Source organism: Chroicocephalus ridibundus, chromosome 5 (assembly GCF_963924245.1).
Source record: "Chroicocephalus ridibundus chromosome 5, bChrRid1.1, whole genome shotgun sequence".
Lineage (NCBI taxonomy): Eukaryota > Metazoa > Chordata > Aves > Charadriiformes > Laridae > Chroicocephalus > Chroicocephalus ridibundus.
In genome coordinates this window covers 73,937,915-73,954,626 of record NC_086288.1, presented here as the reverse complement: position 1 = coordinate 73,954,626, position 16,712 = coordinate 73,937,915, and the positions used below count along the sequence as shown (strand labels likewise).

The 16,712-nt window shown below is 44.6% G+C and overlaps 1 protein-coding gene across 5 annotated transcripts in view; it reads left to right on the top strand.

Moving 5' to 3' along the window:
• The first annotated feature begins 3,730 nt into the window (after positions 1–3,730).
• SGCZ (sarcoglycan zeta) overlaps positions 3,731–16,712 on the top strand; it is a 494,345-nt gene continuing 481,363 nt past the window's right edge. For 4 of the 5 annotated variants that reach the window (XR_010071324.1, XM_063336643.1, XM_063336641.1 and 1 more), the window contains exon 1: positions 3,731–3,953. Coding sequence is in view for 2 of the 5 variants with exons in the window: in XM_063336641.1 (XP_063192711.1) it covers positions 3,915–3,953 (39 nt within the window). In the remaining 3 variants the exon portion in view is untranslated. Of the gene's footprint in view, positions 3,954–5,047; positions 5,093–16,712 lie in introns of those variants that run through there. The other variant, XM_063336640.1, reaches the window with a different exon arrangement.

Sequence of the window (16,712 nt, the reverse complement as noted above, 5' to 3'; positions counted from 1 at the left end):
AAATGCTTTCGCAGACTTTATTTAGGAAAATATGCTCCCCTGTTGTTTGCCTGCGGTCTTACGCAACTGCAGAGTTTGATTTTTTTAAGCCCAGGAGGCAACTTCTCCAGACTGGGTAAAATTCTGCTCTGACACGGGCGGCCATCACAAAGTCCTGCACGTGTTCCCTACCCTGCTCTTGTACTTCAGAGTCCCCTCCGCTTCGAAAACGTGCAGCAAGGATCTGCAGAAAGCAAGTCTTTTTAGCCTTAATAAAAGGAAAAAAAAAAAAAAATCCTAGAAGACTGAATACCAAAAAATAACCTTAACCTAAGTCAAGTACTTCAAAGTTAAACACTCAATTTTTAAGGATGCCTGTTCTTCCAGGATTCTCCTCTCATACAGCCTTTAATTATATCCTGACAATACAATCTTTAATTATATCCTATATATAATCCTTAATTATGCATACCAAGAGTGCCTGACATAGGAAGACCGGGGCACGGGAAAGACATAGGACGAGGCAGTGAATGACTTTTGCTTAGTGGTTTGTTAGTGGGGGGGGGGGGAAAAGCTGGAAGGCCGAGCAGGCGAATGAAGCGGATGAATACATGAATAAAGGTGGGATAGTAGCTAAGGCAGTTGGATTTACGCAGAATAATAGCATTGTTTTGTTGGTCCACCACATGTTGACCTGCTGAACAAAGGACCTAAGGTCAAAGTCACTGCTTGGTGACTCTGCAGACTGCTGCGTGCTTCGTGTTCTTCATTTCCAGACACTCATTTGCAAGCACCAGGCTCAGGGCTCATTTTCAGAGCTCAGACTCTGATTTCCTTAAAGATTTGCTGGTTCCTCTTTGGATCTAGCCTCTTGGCTTGGTTTCACTTTTCCCCTGTATGAATGGTAATGGTAAGATTTACGCTCATAGCAAAATTTTGTGTTGATGCTTCTGCAGAATACTGTTGTTAACAGCGCTGGATGAAATGGAAAGCCCTCTTTAAGGAAAATAATGATTCCACACTGTATGCAACAAATAAGACACGGGGCCGTACATGAATGATGAAAAAGTCAGCCCCGTCTTCTGAACGAGGGCCCTGCGATGGGAAAGGAGATGTCTTACAGATTATACACAAGATAAAAAACTGAAGTAGTTGAAGCAACTAGAAGTTTGGTACTAATTAACTTTGAAGTGCCTGCCTTAGCAACAAAAACCACTTTTAAAGTCACTTGTTAGGGTATATTACCTATGAAGAGTGAAATATATTTTAAAGTATTATTCAAGCGACTGACAAAATCAATTCGTTTTGCCTTGTTTTCTAAGGAAATTAGGCTTATATGATTGCCCTGTCAATTTTCCTTGTCTCTTCCCTGAACTCTTGACCAATATCAACCAAATTCAGCAGAGGATTCTCAACTGTGTCGTGTCCCCCTAAATTTTGTGCCAGTATGAAAACAAACTGAGGAGTGCCCCATCCAAGAAAGTCTGCGGTGTGGCAGCAACAAGACAGCAGAAGGTCACGGGTTTTGTAAAGCTGCATTTTGTGCAGCTACTTATTGGTCTGCTAAGTGCCGTGCAAACAGGTGTGGATGTACAGAGAGGCTCGCGGGTCTTCTGGTTGTCCAGTGGCACCTGCCAGGGCACCAAGGTCCCCTGGTGCTCTGTCCCCTGGTTGGTGTCACACACTGGGGCAGTCCTCTCCTCTTCCCAGGACTGAATATTGACACATTCGGGGAGGCTTAAAAGTGCCTTCTGAGTGAGGTTTTCCTTCAGCGTGGACTCTTACAGAATTCTCACCTTTTTTTTTTTTTATTTAGGGGGTGGGTGGTATTTTGCTGTCAGGGAAAAACACCCTTTTAAATTTCTGTAGGTCCTACAGCAGCTTGATTTAGTGTCCACTTTGGCAGTCTTTTATTTGGACATGAGTCTGTTGGCCAGACCAAGTCTTTAATCTTTACAAATTGCAGTTCTAGATTAATGGTAATAATGATATTTACAGTGCATTCACAATGAACCTGGAAGTCATGTACAATTTGTGCTAAGAGGAGAAATGTCATTTGCCTGTGTCTGCCTTGCATCTGTAGAGTTTTCCAGAAGATGAGGGCTATATTCAGTCTTCAGAAATGGCTATCACTGGCCATCACCCAGGGCTTAAGCTTGCGTTAACCTTGAAGAGTTGGAAGCTGCAAAGAAATCTATACTGAACTGGAAACAGAGTATGCACTTTGAGCTATTAGATCTGTCTGCTCTTGTCGAATTATCAGGAATACCAATTCTATTTAAAGTAGTGTAGAAAGGAGGTGATAGTACTAGAAAGTGATAGTTTTGAATTGGCCATTCATGGAGTTGATAAATAAGGCCCACAGAAGACTGATAGCAGGAAACCAAAAATCACAGCCGCCTTCTCCAAAACCGCAAGTGACAGATTTACGACAAAGGACTGTGATAAAATCGGGATCTCGGTGGGGAGGAATCTGAATTTTTAAATCTAATTTAGCTTCTCTTTGGTGTGATGTGAGAGACGCAAGGCAGTGAATCCTTTGGAAAAGGAGCTTTAGTGAAGTAACACCCTGAGAGACACTCGGACTTAATCCGTGCGCCGTCAGAAATGCTGCTCCACCAAGGCTGCAGCCCGTTAATGGTCGGCTCCATAAAACCTGTGCACCTCGAGCCAAAGAGGGAGAAGTTTCACATCACCTTGTTAATTTAGACACACCTGCAGATATAAATATATGTATAAATATGTTTACCTAATCTTTATCTATATATTTACCTTATCTACCTAAAATATATATATATATTTATATTTTATAGGGAGGGATACATGAGGTGGTAAGGGTTTCTTAAATGGGTGAGCGTGGCTATTACTCCGTGCAGGTGGGGCTAGCGAGAGGAGCCGTTTGGCGAGGGTGGGGGGGGCCGGGATGCGCGGGGGGGGGGGAGGGGGGCGGACCGCGGCGGGGGCGGCGTTAAGACCCGGGGGCTGCGCTGCTCGGAAAGGAAATGTTGGGGTTTTTTTAAGAGCTGGAGAAATCCCCCCCCCCGTTCGGGCCGTGAGGAGGGAAGTCAGTCACCTGGCGGTGAAGGACAGTAAAACAGGAACGAAGGGGGAAATCTCGGTCTCTCTCCCTTCTCTCTTCTGCAAGAGATCCACCTCCTGTTTTCCTCCCAACTCTTTTAGCATAACCTTCAAAGAAGACCATCCCCTACAGACTTTCTCACCCTTTATTTTTTTTTTTTAAACTATTATTATTATTGAGAGCATACCTTTAGCTGCCAAAAAATTTTTTGAGTCTATGCAGGACTTGGGGGATTTTGTTATCTTGCCAGCGAAATTGTTCATCGCTAATGTCTTGCGCTCGCAGGGTGCTAAATTAGCTGCCAGAGTAGGCATGACGGAGAAAGGCTTTTATCATAGACTGTTCTCTTCAGTTTGAACACATTTGCTTGAAATTTGCTGCATGACGCTGTCCAGGGAAGCAGGATTTTTTCTCGGGATGCAGCGATTCGCCGGTTTCTGAGCTTATTGCAGAAGGAAAAAATAATCTTTAAACAGAGTGGATTTTTTTTTTTTTTTTTTTTGCTGTCTCCTCTTTTCATTGCCAGAGGACGCGAATCTCTTTCACCAGAGAAGGATCACCTGTCGCTTTAATCCTTAAGGGAGTTCTTTTTAAAAAAAAAAAAAAAAAGTGAAATATTTTATTTATTTATTTATTTATTTATTTTAACCGGTGGAGGCGTGATCGCGGAGAATGAGACTGAGGGGAGCTGCCAGGGTTTGGAGGACACGGCTGAGTTTAGGCTGGAAGCTGCGAGACTAGATTCCCCCCCTTTCCTCCTTTTTCCCTTTATTTTTTATTTATTTAATTTGGTTTTTTTTGGCACAACTTCCCTAGTTTCCCCCCCTCCCGCCTCCGCTCCGCTCAGTTTCGCTCTATGGACAGATCAGCAAACCTGGACACGGAGGAGCTCAAGGTAGGCGACCCGCCGGGTGCCGCCGTTAGGATGCGGGTTGGATGTTGTCCTGCGCGGAGCGGCGCGGTGCGGTGCGGTGCGCGGGGCTCCCGCAGCCGCGGCCGGGGTTGGGGGGGCAGAGGGCGCGGAGCCGGGCGCAGCCGCCCCGCGGTGGGGGGAAGCGCTGGGGGGCGGGGGGGGAGGGGAGGGGGGCAGCTGCCAGAACCGAGCGCGGCCGCGAGCATCATCATAACGGTATTAATAATAATAATGATGATGATGATGGAGGTGGTGCTGCCCGTGTGCGCCCGGCGCAGCGCTGGCAGGAGACGGCAGCGGACCTGCGGGTTTCCCGGCAGAAGTTGCCTCTGAAGCCTTCCTCGCCTGGGCATCTCCTCTTCTTCCTCCTCCTCCTCCTCCTCCTCCTCTGGCCGCCAGGAACGCGGGGGAACCCGCCCCCGGGTCCCCTCCCCGAGCCGAGGAAGCGGCGGCGGGGTGCGGGGGCAGGAAGGGGGGAGGGGGCGGGTCGGCCCCCGGCTGCGGGGCCGTTGGAACAATAAAACTTTGCATTAGGACGGGGCGAGTGTGAGGATCCCCCCTCCGCCGCCCCTGTTCCGTCTCCCTCCCCGCCGAAGGAGCATGTCTGAGAGCGCTGAGCATGCTCCTTTGCGGAGATGGAGAGCCCGCCCTGGGTGGCGAAGAGCCCCGAGTGAAATTGTGCTTAAATAATAGTAATAATATATATACGTATCCATCTGTGGAGCCGGAGGGGCGCGGGGGGGGAGGGGGGGAACCACACACCTCGCCGCGGGGGTGGCGGAGGTAGCGCCGCACGGCTGAGGAGACGGTGGGAGAGGAAGGGGAGGAAGAGCCTTCCTCCCCCCCGCCGCAGGCACAGCCTTTCCCCGGGACACCCGCTCGGGGCGCCGGCTTCCCTGCCGGGGAGGAGGGAAACTCCGGTGGGCGCTGAAGTGCTGCCGCGGGCTCCTTCCCTCCCCTGCCAAGCCCCATCTGAAAGTACTCCAGCACACTTGTCTGTAATAAATAGAATAAATAGATTCACCACCCCCACCCCCCCTCCAGTCTTGCTGGCAATTGCTGTAGGGGAAGGCACTGCAGAACGCGGGGATTTGGTGCGATGGGAGCGCAGGACAGAGAAGGTAATAAAACAAGCGCTTGCTGGAGAACCACTGGTCTTCCCAGCGCTTCAGGCACCGCCACTGCCTCAGCTGGGGAGTCCTCTCCCTCCTGCCTCAGCCTTTCCAAGGTTTACGGGAGGCAGCTGGGGTGGGAAAAGCAGGAGTCGAGGCTTCGGATTAAGGCAGGAAAAAAAAAAAAGTTTTATTTCATAGAATCATAGGGTGCTTTGGGTTGGAAGGGACCTTCAAGATCATCTCGTTCCAACCCCCCTGCCACGGGCAGGGACATCTCCCACTAGACCAGGTTGGTCCCAGCCCCATCCAGCCCGGCCTGGAACACCTCCAGGGATGTGTTTTTCTGGCAACGGACTCTTTTTAAAGGGTCTTTAAACAAAAAAAAATAAATTAATTAATAATGTTTATGCTAAAAGGGGACAGCACTTTGCAGGGATTGTCCTTAAAGCCCGAGAGGCACGTCCCGCCCTGAGCGGGGCACCCAGCGCAGGGCTGGTGTGGAGGGGAAGAGGGTCCCATTCATCTCGTTAATTAAGGCTAATGTTGCGGCGTGGACAGGCGGAGCGACCTTGAGCACAGCAGCAGCACTGGAGTGGCACTGCTCCCAACCACCAGCACTTTAACCTTTTTTTATATATATATATATATATATATATCTCCCCTTTTCTTCTCATAAGAACGAGCAGAGCTTCGAGAAGGGGGATTCCTGTGGCTGCTCTCAGGCGCGCTGGGACGAGCCGCTGGGGCGCATCGCTATTCCCGGCTCTCCCGGGTGTCGGATGGCGGGACGGGGAGCGGGGCCCGCAGCGGGGCTGCTCCCCCCCGCCGCCGGCAGGGGGCGCTGCGGACCCGCCCGCCTCCGCCTGTCCCCGCGTCCCCGCCGGCCGCGGGCCCCCGCCCCGCCCCGCGCCCCCACGGCCCCGCCGGGCGGCTCAACAGCTCCCACCAGCCGTTGCGGGGCTTCCCCGCAGTGCCAAGCCTCCATCCCCTTCCCACCGTCAGGAATATCAAGGCGGAGGGGGGGGGGAGGGCAAAGCTCTGCGGGGGGTAAAGCCGTTCCCGGTGGCATCGCTGTGGTTGGACGCGATGAAGAGCAGCTCCAAGAGTCGTGAAAAGCTTTCAGGAGTTTCTGAAAGGCCAGGAGTCATTTCAGTGCTCTGCACCTTCTCCCTTGGGCCAACGCAGTCCCTTGCCGGGGTAAAGGGATGGAGTCGGGGTGTGCAGGCAGCTGCGGGTCCGTAGGGGTTGAGTGAGCTCAGTCCCACATCGCACCGCGCGAAGGGCTCGCGTGAAGAATGTGAAATACAGTAGCAGGGTGTCATAGCAGAACTTGCCGGGAATTTAAGAAACGGGCTGGACGCCGTCTTTCATGATACTGGGTTTCCTCTGTTATGACAGCTGTGTGCCAGTGAGCGTCAAAAAAAATGACGACAACTTCCCTACTTAATACTACAAGTCAAATGTGCCCTCTCTAGTGATAATATGCAATAATGATATTGAAAATATATACTATGTGATATATAAAGCTTTTATACATCTCAGATCAGGCACTAAATATAAATTTGAAATCTGTGTGTTATTTATTGCACCGATTGTAATGAATTCTGATTTATATCTATAATGATGTATACTGAATATACATATTGAAAGGTCATTTTGTGAAAAACCGAACTGGTATGATGTGTGCCACACCTGCTAATGAGGGTAGGTGTGCTTCCCCTTACTAGTCCATGCACGAATTCCTGATGGAACAGATCAGTAGTGAAAAGAGAGACTACTCTTCCAGAGATTTTGAGCTCTTCTGGTTTTCCTTTGATCTGTCTCATCTTCTGTCTGGGACGCATACATGAACTTCCCTCTGACTTTTTAATTCACAAGCCTGTGGGGCTTTTGTTTTAAAAGAGTAGTACTGAAAACACAGACTTAGTAATTCTGTCATAGTTGCACTGTAGTCCTGGGTTTAGTGTTGTGAAGCACTTGCTGTTACCTAAAGTAGGTGCGATTGTTTATATCTACATTTTGAACATAGGTGAAACTGTATGGCTGTGCGAGTACCATGGGTTTTACAGGGCTTCGTGATTTGTGGCTGTGTCTAAAATACGACACACTGACTTACAAACATTGCATTTAACGTATTCAAAACTTCTGCTGATACGTTTGTTTTAATCGTTTGAAATTGTCCGAGTTTGGTTTGCAAAGACGGGCGGAGTCTTTGTGTTTGCTGGACTGCTGTTGACTTGTGATTTTCATTGGTGCTGGATAGGTGGTTACAGATTTTGTCCTTCGCATTTGTCCAGTCAACTGGCATACCGTTCCTTGAACATAGATCGCGACCACTTTTCTTATATTTGTTTGGCTACTACAATTTGTATATGGTCTTAGACAGTGGGAGATAGTATTCCTTGTAGTCTGTAAAACACTGGTACTTTTCTGGAGGAGAGTTGGTTTGTAATTGAACGTAGGAAAACAGTGATATTATTAGCATGATGGAATTAAAAGCATCCTGGAAACCATTTGCCATTTACTTGAAGATGCTGTTTCTCAGTGAGAATTTTTCATTAGAATCCCACAATGTTATTTTTAATAGTGTGTTTGAGTGTCTTGAAATCATAACTATTAATATGCAAAAAATGTTAAACACTACAGTATTTCTTAATCATCTTGTAAACGCTAGCTGAATTTCTTTATTCAGTTAATGAGAAAATACTTGTAGTCTCTTTACGGTTTTACATTTCCTGGTGGTATAAAACTACTTACTTAACATCCGTATGAAACTGGTCACACATGAGGTTTTGTGATTATAGTCCTCCAATGCGATATATGTAGTTTATAAAATATTTGATAAAGAAATTCAAACAAGGAAACCACAAGAGTTTAAACAAGAGGTTGATTCAGTAGTTTTGTGGTCTTAAACATGTAAATCGCGCCAGTGTTTAAATTAACAGGAGAAGTAATACCCAGAGGAATCCTGTAAATTTTTTTAAAAAATTTATTTATTTTTTTTAAAGAAGGAGCCAGCGAAACTCATGTGGTTGGTGTGGTGTGGGAGGACTTTTGATGAGGCTAGGTAGGTGGTTATATTTCTGTTTTAAGTTAGTCATTCCATAATGAAAAGTATAATACTCAATAACACTCAACATATTCTCATGAAAGTCTACTTCATTTATTCATGTCTCTGCTGGGGACGTGGACATCTTAGCGTGGATACTAAGGGATTTGTCTTTTTAATCCAAAATCTGCTCTCTCCTACCCTTCTATATCTACTTCCCTCCAAGAAACTGTGATGGTTTACTGGGACCCTATCAGCAATACTCAATAAAGACAATTAACCTTTGCATTCACAGTCAGAGAATTCAGCCTTTAAACCTTTCTTCATGAAAGGTCAGGCTGAAACGGTTTTAAAGTAATGTACAAGCAAATTCCTTTTCTCTGTGTTCCTATTGTGGGATTTCCTCTCCGTCTCTTGATCTGTATAAGGACTAGACATAGTCCGTGAGGCTGGAGAGAATTCTATGCGTAAGATAGAGTTGTTCCGCAGACATAGAAAAAAGGTCAAGACACTGGCAGTGCTCTCCGTATACACTTTAGAAATCATTCCTGTACTATCACTACCAAGAAACAGCACTAACCTGTGGCCGAGCTTTTTTGACATTGTACATTACAGCTTTGCTAAGCTCTACACTCTTTTAATGGAAAATACATCAAAATCTGAAGGCTTGGCTAAAGGGAAAAAAGCACTTTATCTTCCTGTTCTCCATGGCTTCAGGGATAAATATGGTTGGGTTTTCCTCTGCCACCATATTCTGTACTTTAAAAAAATAGGTGTAAGAGATTTGCATAAAGGTGGGCAACACGTTTCTTTTTTCCCGAAATGGAAGAGGTCGTTGCGTGGTGCTGCTGTGAGTTGTTTCCATAGGTCTGAGTGTAAGACTTGGAGACAATGTGTAACTCGTGCTAGAGCCTTTCAAAGATAAATCGTCTCGTGTGAAGACATACTTGGGAATAACAGTCACGCTTTCTCAGTATGTCCCTTAACCTCTTGGAGACTGATATTGCCTTCCCAGGTTCCTGACTAGGCCACGAGCAGGACTGTTTGTAAGGTGTTATGGCAGAAATGTCCCAGGAGACTTTTCCTGGGAAATAATTTCGCTTTGTGCTACTATTTTATGTAAATTCTGTAAATTCATGTCCATCATAGCTGTTTCTACATCCTCCAAGGATCCAGCATTCCAAAGGACAAAGATAAGGATTCAAACACCAAAAAAAAAAGAAAGAAAAAAAAAAAGCACACTCAGTTACAAATAGACTCTTTTCTCACTTTGACGTGGAAGTTCCAGGGGCCTCTCCATTGGGAAAACACTCTTGTTTTCTTCTCTCTTCATTCAAAAGAAACCTGGAGAACATGGCTTAGAAGTTATGCCATTGTGTATTTTGAATGAAATACTCCATATATTTAAAGAGCTTACAGAAACGTACTTAACGTCCTGTTGCACTTTTGGCTGCAGCCATATATAATGCCATTGTAAAGCCAGAATTACTTAACAGTCCAAGAATGAAGATCGACATTTATCTACTAAGCCACCGGATCCTTTGCTAATTCTCAGATATCACACGTTAACTCTTTGTTCCACAACAAGACCCTTCTTTGTGAAGGAAGACGTCGCGAGGTCGCTATCCACGAGCGCTGGGTTTTGTTCCTTGTCGCAGGAAGGAACGGCTGGTGGCTAAGCCACAGCAGTGAGAGACACGGAATGGGAGGCTTTGTTCTTGGTTAGCAGCATTTCTGCGGCTCATCGCACAAGGCCAGATTTACCGAGGTACCGAGAAAGTCAAAGCAAGCTTGTGGTGTTCGGCAACTTTAAGGAAAGAACAGCGTTCTGTCTGTACCACCCTTCTCATACCTCTAGATAACACTTTAAGGAGGATTGTGTGATTTAACTCCTGTGTATTTGCACTGCTTGAAAAGTACTGTATGAGGACAGAGTATCTTTCTGCAATTTTAAATTAGCAGTACTTTGTTAAATCGGTGCAGTTACATCAGCAGAAGTACCCCAGTGATATGTCTAAAATCGGTGCCACAAGCAGTAGCATGCCTCAGGCATAAAAAGCTGGTCTTCAGCCATATTTCTCTGTTTTATCAGTCCTCTTCAGTTCACCTGGGCAGTGCGGGCTGGGATTTATAGGTTCCACCTTCCTGCTCCTACAACTCTTGAACAGACAAATTATGTTAGTAAACGGCGGCCGCCACTACTGAAAAATCACTTCCTTTCCAGTGCGTAAGAAGGTAACTGGGTACATTTAATGAAAGCACATAAACTGAAAACACAGTTAATTTGAATTTGTGCCATCTAAATGCATTGTTCTTTGTACCGTGATCCTGAGGGAAACCGTTGTTACAGCATTATGGAGTCTGCGTAGTGTTTTAGGCTTGATCATCAGTGCCGGGGTGGAAAGAGCAGATTGTTGAACTAGATCCACTCAGGTGTTATTGCTGTTTTTGCTCTTCAAGATCAGTGTTGATGATACTTTTACTTCTCAGTTATGTGGGTCGTCTTCTACTCAAAATCATTCATAAGGTATTTTGAGTTGGATTCAAGAAAGGGGAAGAACTCGCTAACTTCATATTGAATACAAGGAATGCAATACCCCCAGTTCAGCAGGTACATGGCACAACAGCTCTTTAAATCAGTATAGATTTTAATGCAGGAAAACCTTTATAGAAAAATCAATTTATTTTAAAATAGCAAAATTACGTGATTGATTGGTACACTGATAGTTGATCTATCATGGCGCGTAGGGACGTGTGGCTGAGAAAAAATGCTATAAGCCACTGAAATTACAGGTAGTATTCTTTCCAAGTGAAGTTACTCAGTCATACTAAATTACATTCTTTCTAGTTAAAGCTAGTCCATATACACTCCGTAATGGCACAAACCACTCCATAAATGGCTCTGCTGCTTAACTAGTTGAAGGCAAGTACATTAACTGTGTTAGAAGAAGGTTTCATGTTTGCTAAACTTAAAGTCGCGTTTAATGAATCACCAACATACATAAAATAATCAAAACTAAAAGTAAAAAATCAATAGAGCCTTTGCTGCTTTATAAGCCGGTACGTTTCCGCACATAGATCAACAGAGATGACAAAAGTTGAAAGGCAATCTAAAATTTCAGGAGTTACCTATAATAAAGAGGTGGAGAGCCAATTGAATTGAGCCTTGGCATCTGGATTTTACCTTGTGTTCAATTTAATGGCTTTTATTGGAAAGGGTGTTAAATCTGAACTCGGAAAGGCGCCTGGCCGTGGCACACCCCGCCTGCCTGCTGTGTGGGGTCAGGGCTGGGTAGCCCCCTCTCCACCCTCCGTCTTTCCTGATTGCTTGTGGCTGGGGCATAAATGTGGTTTGGCTGTAAGTAGCTTTGGAAGTAGTCAGGCCATTAACAGGCTCATTATGAGAGCTCCAAGTTCTGTGTTTTCCAGGAACATTCATTATTGCCTTTAGGAGCTGCTACAAGGAAGGTGCCTACAGTGCGAGAGGCCGAGCCCTGGAGAGCAATCTGCAAGGACCCCGCTTCTCCCACCAGGCACCGAGCCTCTGCAGGTGCCTCGCTTTTCCTTATTAATGCTGCTTAGGCACATCGCGCTAACGACTGACGCATTTGCTTGCCTATTTCCCATCTGGACTGAGTGGAGTATCTTAGGATTTATCCTGCTTAGGGGCGTTGACATTCGTCTACCAGATAGGTCAAATTCTCCTGAGGACGGCGATCCAAGGTGGGTGCTCAAACGATGAATTCCTTGCAAGCATGAGTTCAGCACACAATAGTAGCCCCACTTGATAAGTGGCCAAACAAGGTAAAAATTCTTGTGTCTTCCCCTTAGTGGGAAAGGGGTTTTTTACTATTTGCTTAAACCACGTATATTTTTAACAATAAAAGGTGATTGTAGCACAACTTGGAGGGGTTGTTTCTATTTTGAAGAAAAGATTGAGCCAATTTTCTGTACTCGTAAGTGATTGCTTGGTCATCGTAGTCCAGTAGAGCATTTAAGAAATGTGAATCTCAGCCCAGTAGAGAGACTCCCATCAAGGTTGTAAGGCTTCAGGAGATACGTGAGATTCCAGTCTGCATCTTTTTTTTTTTTTTTTTTTTTTTTTTTTTTTGGTGGTAATTTGTCTTGGCTAATTCGGGAGTCTCCCTGCTGAGCAGGCTGGCTGCTGTAAATCCCGTTCACCGGGTAATATATGTGTGAGGAATGAAGCTGAATGATCTATGCCTCAATAAACGGCAGAGAGCATTTCAGAATCCATTACAAAGAGCCCGGAAGTTTTTTTCCAAGAACACTACTTAGCCTTAAAGCTGAAACTCGTGGCATCATTTATTACTTTCAGTAGTTTGAAAATGAGCTGTGAACAAGCACAAACCGGGAGCCACTCACTATAAAAATACACTCCTCCAAAACAACACAAAATCCTAATCCTCTGTGAAGTTTAGAAGAGTTCAGGCAAAAAAAAAAAAAAAAAAAAAAAAAAAAAAAAAAAAAAAAAGACAAAAATTGGGACTAAGATCCATCTGTGCTTTGTTTCACTTGAGTCATCACCAACAGATGGCAAATACTCTGTAGAAATCACTCAGCTGAGTTACTCCGGTTTGTGGGGCACCTAAGGCACCTCCCCTTAGTTCCAGCCTTATACTCTTTGTCAGAAACTCGGTTTCCTCTCAGACAGATCCCAGCACACAGGCTTGTACGTAATTATGCCTTCAGATACAGTACCAGTTATGTAAATATTGGTAATAATTATCTTCCCTTTTGTTTCTTATGAAGCAATAGGTTTCAGTCCTAACACAAGACTTGCCTAGCTGTGTCAGACTTTATAGGCGGTTGCAAAAATAGCTAGCAACGAGCTGGTATTGACTGTCACTTCCTGTAGGACTCACGCTGACATCTACTATTTCAGATATACTTCAGTTTAGAAATATTCTACATGCCATTTCCCAAGGACTTCTGCAGTTGAGCAGACATGAGATGAATGCAAAACCTGCCTATCGCGTAGACTCTTGTTCCCACTTCATCTTCATGCAGGGAAAATTATAATTCCATTTCATCAATGTTTTATTAGATTTTCCTGAAAAAGTTGGCAGAAGAATATCATTCTTCAGAGACTAACAAGTTAGTTAGCGTGTGCTGTTTCCCCAATACTGGCATTGACATTCTCATTTCTGTAAGTATATCTTGTTTGCAGGGGAGCGAGATACTATTTTTAGAATTGATCTCCTGCCTTCCTTCGGTTCTCCCCCAACTCATTATGAGGTGCAAGTGAGTATGTGATTGGAAAATGATCTATTTGCCCAGAAGAGACCTCTACCTAGTTAAGCTCCCTATTTTGTTCAGTATTAATTTAGATGAGGTAGATAATATTCACTATTCGTGTAAATATGCCATCTACCCAGTCTACCGAGACCACTTGCGCTATTGCTTAATAAAATTACGGGTATGTGAGTAGCGTCTCTGTGTCTCGGGATAAAATTTCCATCATACTGCTGACAGGCACAAAACAGAAGGCACCCTTTGCCAAGGTGCTGTCTGTCCTATTGAACTTGGACTTTTGTAAGCCGTGATCAATGAATGAATATATCTACTAGGCAGCAAACTGCAGGATGATGAGCAGAGCAAGGAGGGAGCGCCTAGGAAGGCTGCGCTGAAGCCCAGCACCTGGTATGTCAAGAATTATGGATTATATCGAGTAAAATTCATTTGGGCATATGCTGCTGCATCAGATTACAGTGCTGTTATTTTGCAATAGACATCCGGAGCTTGCCAACACAGTTTTAGAATGGCCAAAGTGGAGCGTAAAGATTTCAAGTCGGAAGGGAAGGCTGAGCGGGGCAACACCAAACGACAGCGCAGCGGTCGTGTGCTGAGCTGGTGGCAAACCGCGTCGAACGGCCGCGTGGCTGATGCACTGTTGCTCGTGCTGATGCCTCACTGACGTATCTTAATCGTTCACAGATTCAGCACTAAGTTTTCTAATTTTTAAAAAGTATAGGATAACTGGCTGTTTTGTGCTAATATTACAGTTCAACAAACAATGTTCCAGTACCTAGAGGGGGCCTACAGGAAAGCTGGGGAGGGACTCTTGATCGGGGAGTGGAGTGATAGGATGAGGAGTGACAGTTTTAAACTGGAAGAGGGGAGATTCAGATTAGAGATTAGGAAGAAATTCTTTCCTGTGAGGGTGGTGAGCCCCTGGCCCAGGTTGCCCAGAGGAGCTGTGGCTGCCCCATCCCTGGAGGTGTTCAAGGCCAGGCTGGACGGGGCTTTGAGCAGCCTGGTCTAGTGGGAGGTGTCCCTGCCCAGGGCAGGGGGCTGGAACTAGGTGATCTTTAAGGTCCCTTCCAACCCAAACCATTCTATGATCCTATGAATGTGTGTGTGGCATGTGTAACATTTAAATGCACGTGGAAAGAAAAAAGGTGAAATTTCTTTCTCTAAGTGCTAGAAAACTCAAATGGCTACTCAGAAAATTTGTAGGAAGCCTGTGTCTGTGGACATGGCTTGCATAGGAGGGGATGGAAGCAGAAGGATCTGAGAACCTATGAAAGCAGCTAATGTTGCTGTTGTCAGTATGAGTTGGATGATGTTAAGGCAGATACTGTCTTACTGTCCCAATGGGATGTTAGCACCGAATTGGTACGCGATGTGTTTTATAGTTTTCTGATCTAAGTGTAGGATCAAAACTTGCGCTTCTGGGGACTGCAAATTTCCCCTAAATCTATGGTTGGGACCCATGTCACTTAGCTTTACTGGATATTATTTTAGGGAAAACCTGTCCTCTTCTGTTGAACAGGTGTACTTTTCTGTTTCTCATAATGCCAAATAATTTTTTTGCTACCTCACCCTTTAATAAAGAGCTAACGATAATAGCAGAGACTAGCAATTACAGGTATCAATATTGTTTACCTCTGTGGAGAAGATAGTGTAAGTCTGCTCTTAAAACTAATAAAATAAGTAGACTTATATTTGTCTTACGATGCTGCTGTGATTTTTCTTTAAAACTACTTAAGTAGGTCTACTTAAATTGCAATTTCTATGCCTCTATGATCACATCTTTGTCTACGTGCCTAAGATGACTCATTTACATTTTAAAGTATGGATTTTTAAATAATTTATCACAATGCCAAAATAGTCTATAACATTGATATGTAGATGCTTCCTGCATCTTCATGTGACTGCCCCCAGATAAAACCAGTAACACGAAGAGGAAGGGAGCAGGAGAGGATGACAGGATGCAAGTCTACTGGAAGAAGCCGGTAGCACAACGTGAGCCAATGTAGGTGCCGTCCACTCTCTTACCCAAGTCAGTTCAATACAGTTCTGTGCTTTTCTCTCCCTCTTACCTCACCTGCCAGCAAGGTGCACCGATTGAGCGTGCTTAAATGATAAAGTGCGACAAATTTTAATTTTAGGGGGCACAAACACTTTTAAACCAAGATCCAAAGTAAAGCGGAGCTGAATCAACCGCAGCGCAGAGGCAGGGAGCTCTGGTGGAGGGCTGGCGGTGGGCAGCTGGTAGCTGGAGCATCTTAAATGGGATCACCACTCACAAAACAGAAGCGTGGAACCACAGTGTTAAGTGCTCCTTTTGCATAAAATATTTTTCAGAGTGCGTGTATGCCCTGAGTTGCTGCTGTTCACATTATTCCAGGATTTGGCCCAAGGATCGTGGCGTAAGGGCAGAGGGCTGGTACACGTTTTACACAAATTGTCTGCTTGCTGCAGAAGGTTATGATGGCAGTTTTGTTTCTTGCTTCTTTTATTATTATCATTAGATGTCTGGTTTACATAAAGAGGTCTAAAATTGCCTAAATGTTTTTTTTTTCTTCTGGTCGTGTAAACTAAAAAAAAAATAATAAATTGTGCAAGTTTAGCTATGAAAAGAATATTTACTGCGTGAGGAAGTTAAATACCTATTTCCACTTCAGATAAAAGCCCAATTTCCCTTACGTTGCAATGGTTTGGTGTTCACTCTTATGTATTTTTACCCCAGTAACGTAGAAATAATTGTTCTTTGTGAAAGAATTTACCTGAAACAGATTTAAATGTAACCTTAGAGCTCAAAACATGAAACAAGAAAACAGAGTTAAACTTTTAAAACAATCAGTTTTATTCTGCACACAGCAATTACTTCTGCTGTCAGCAGGAATGAAGTTTACTGCTGTTGGAAACTTGTAAAAAGTCAAATTGTTCATGTAAAACACCGTGTCAACTGCAAGTAAACAGGACCATACCTTCCAAGAACCAGGCCTCTCCTCATTTTAATATTAATAAGGTTTGTGTCCTAAACGCCTGCTCAGAAGTAGTTACAAAAATGTGATTTGAACGAAGAGAAGTAAATGCTATATTCCCATATGGCAAAGAAATCCTGCTTATTGACTTTCTGAACTGCCTCAGTCAGAATACATGGGATTCAGCTGTTCATCTCACAGGGAGCCGAGAGATGCCTGTATCCGAAGGTTGAACTGGGATAAATACGGATGTCTTTGTGATTGTTGTTACACTTCAATAAAAATAATCCTTATAGCAGTACAAGTTGTATCACAATTAAGTCTAATGATAGACACATTCCCT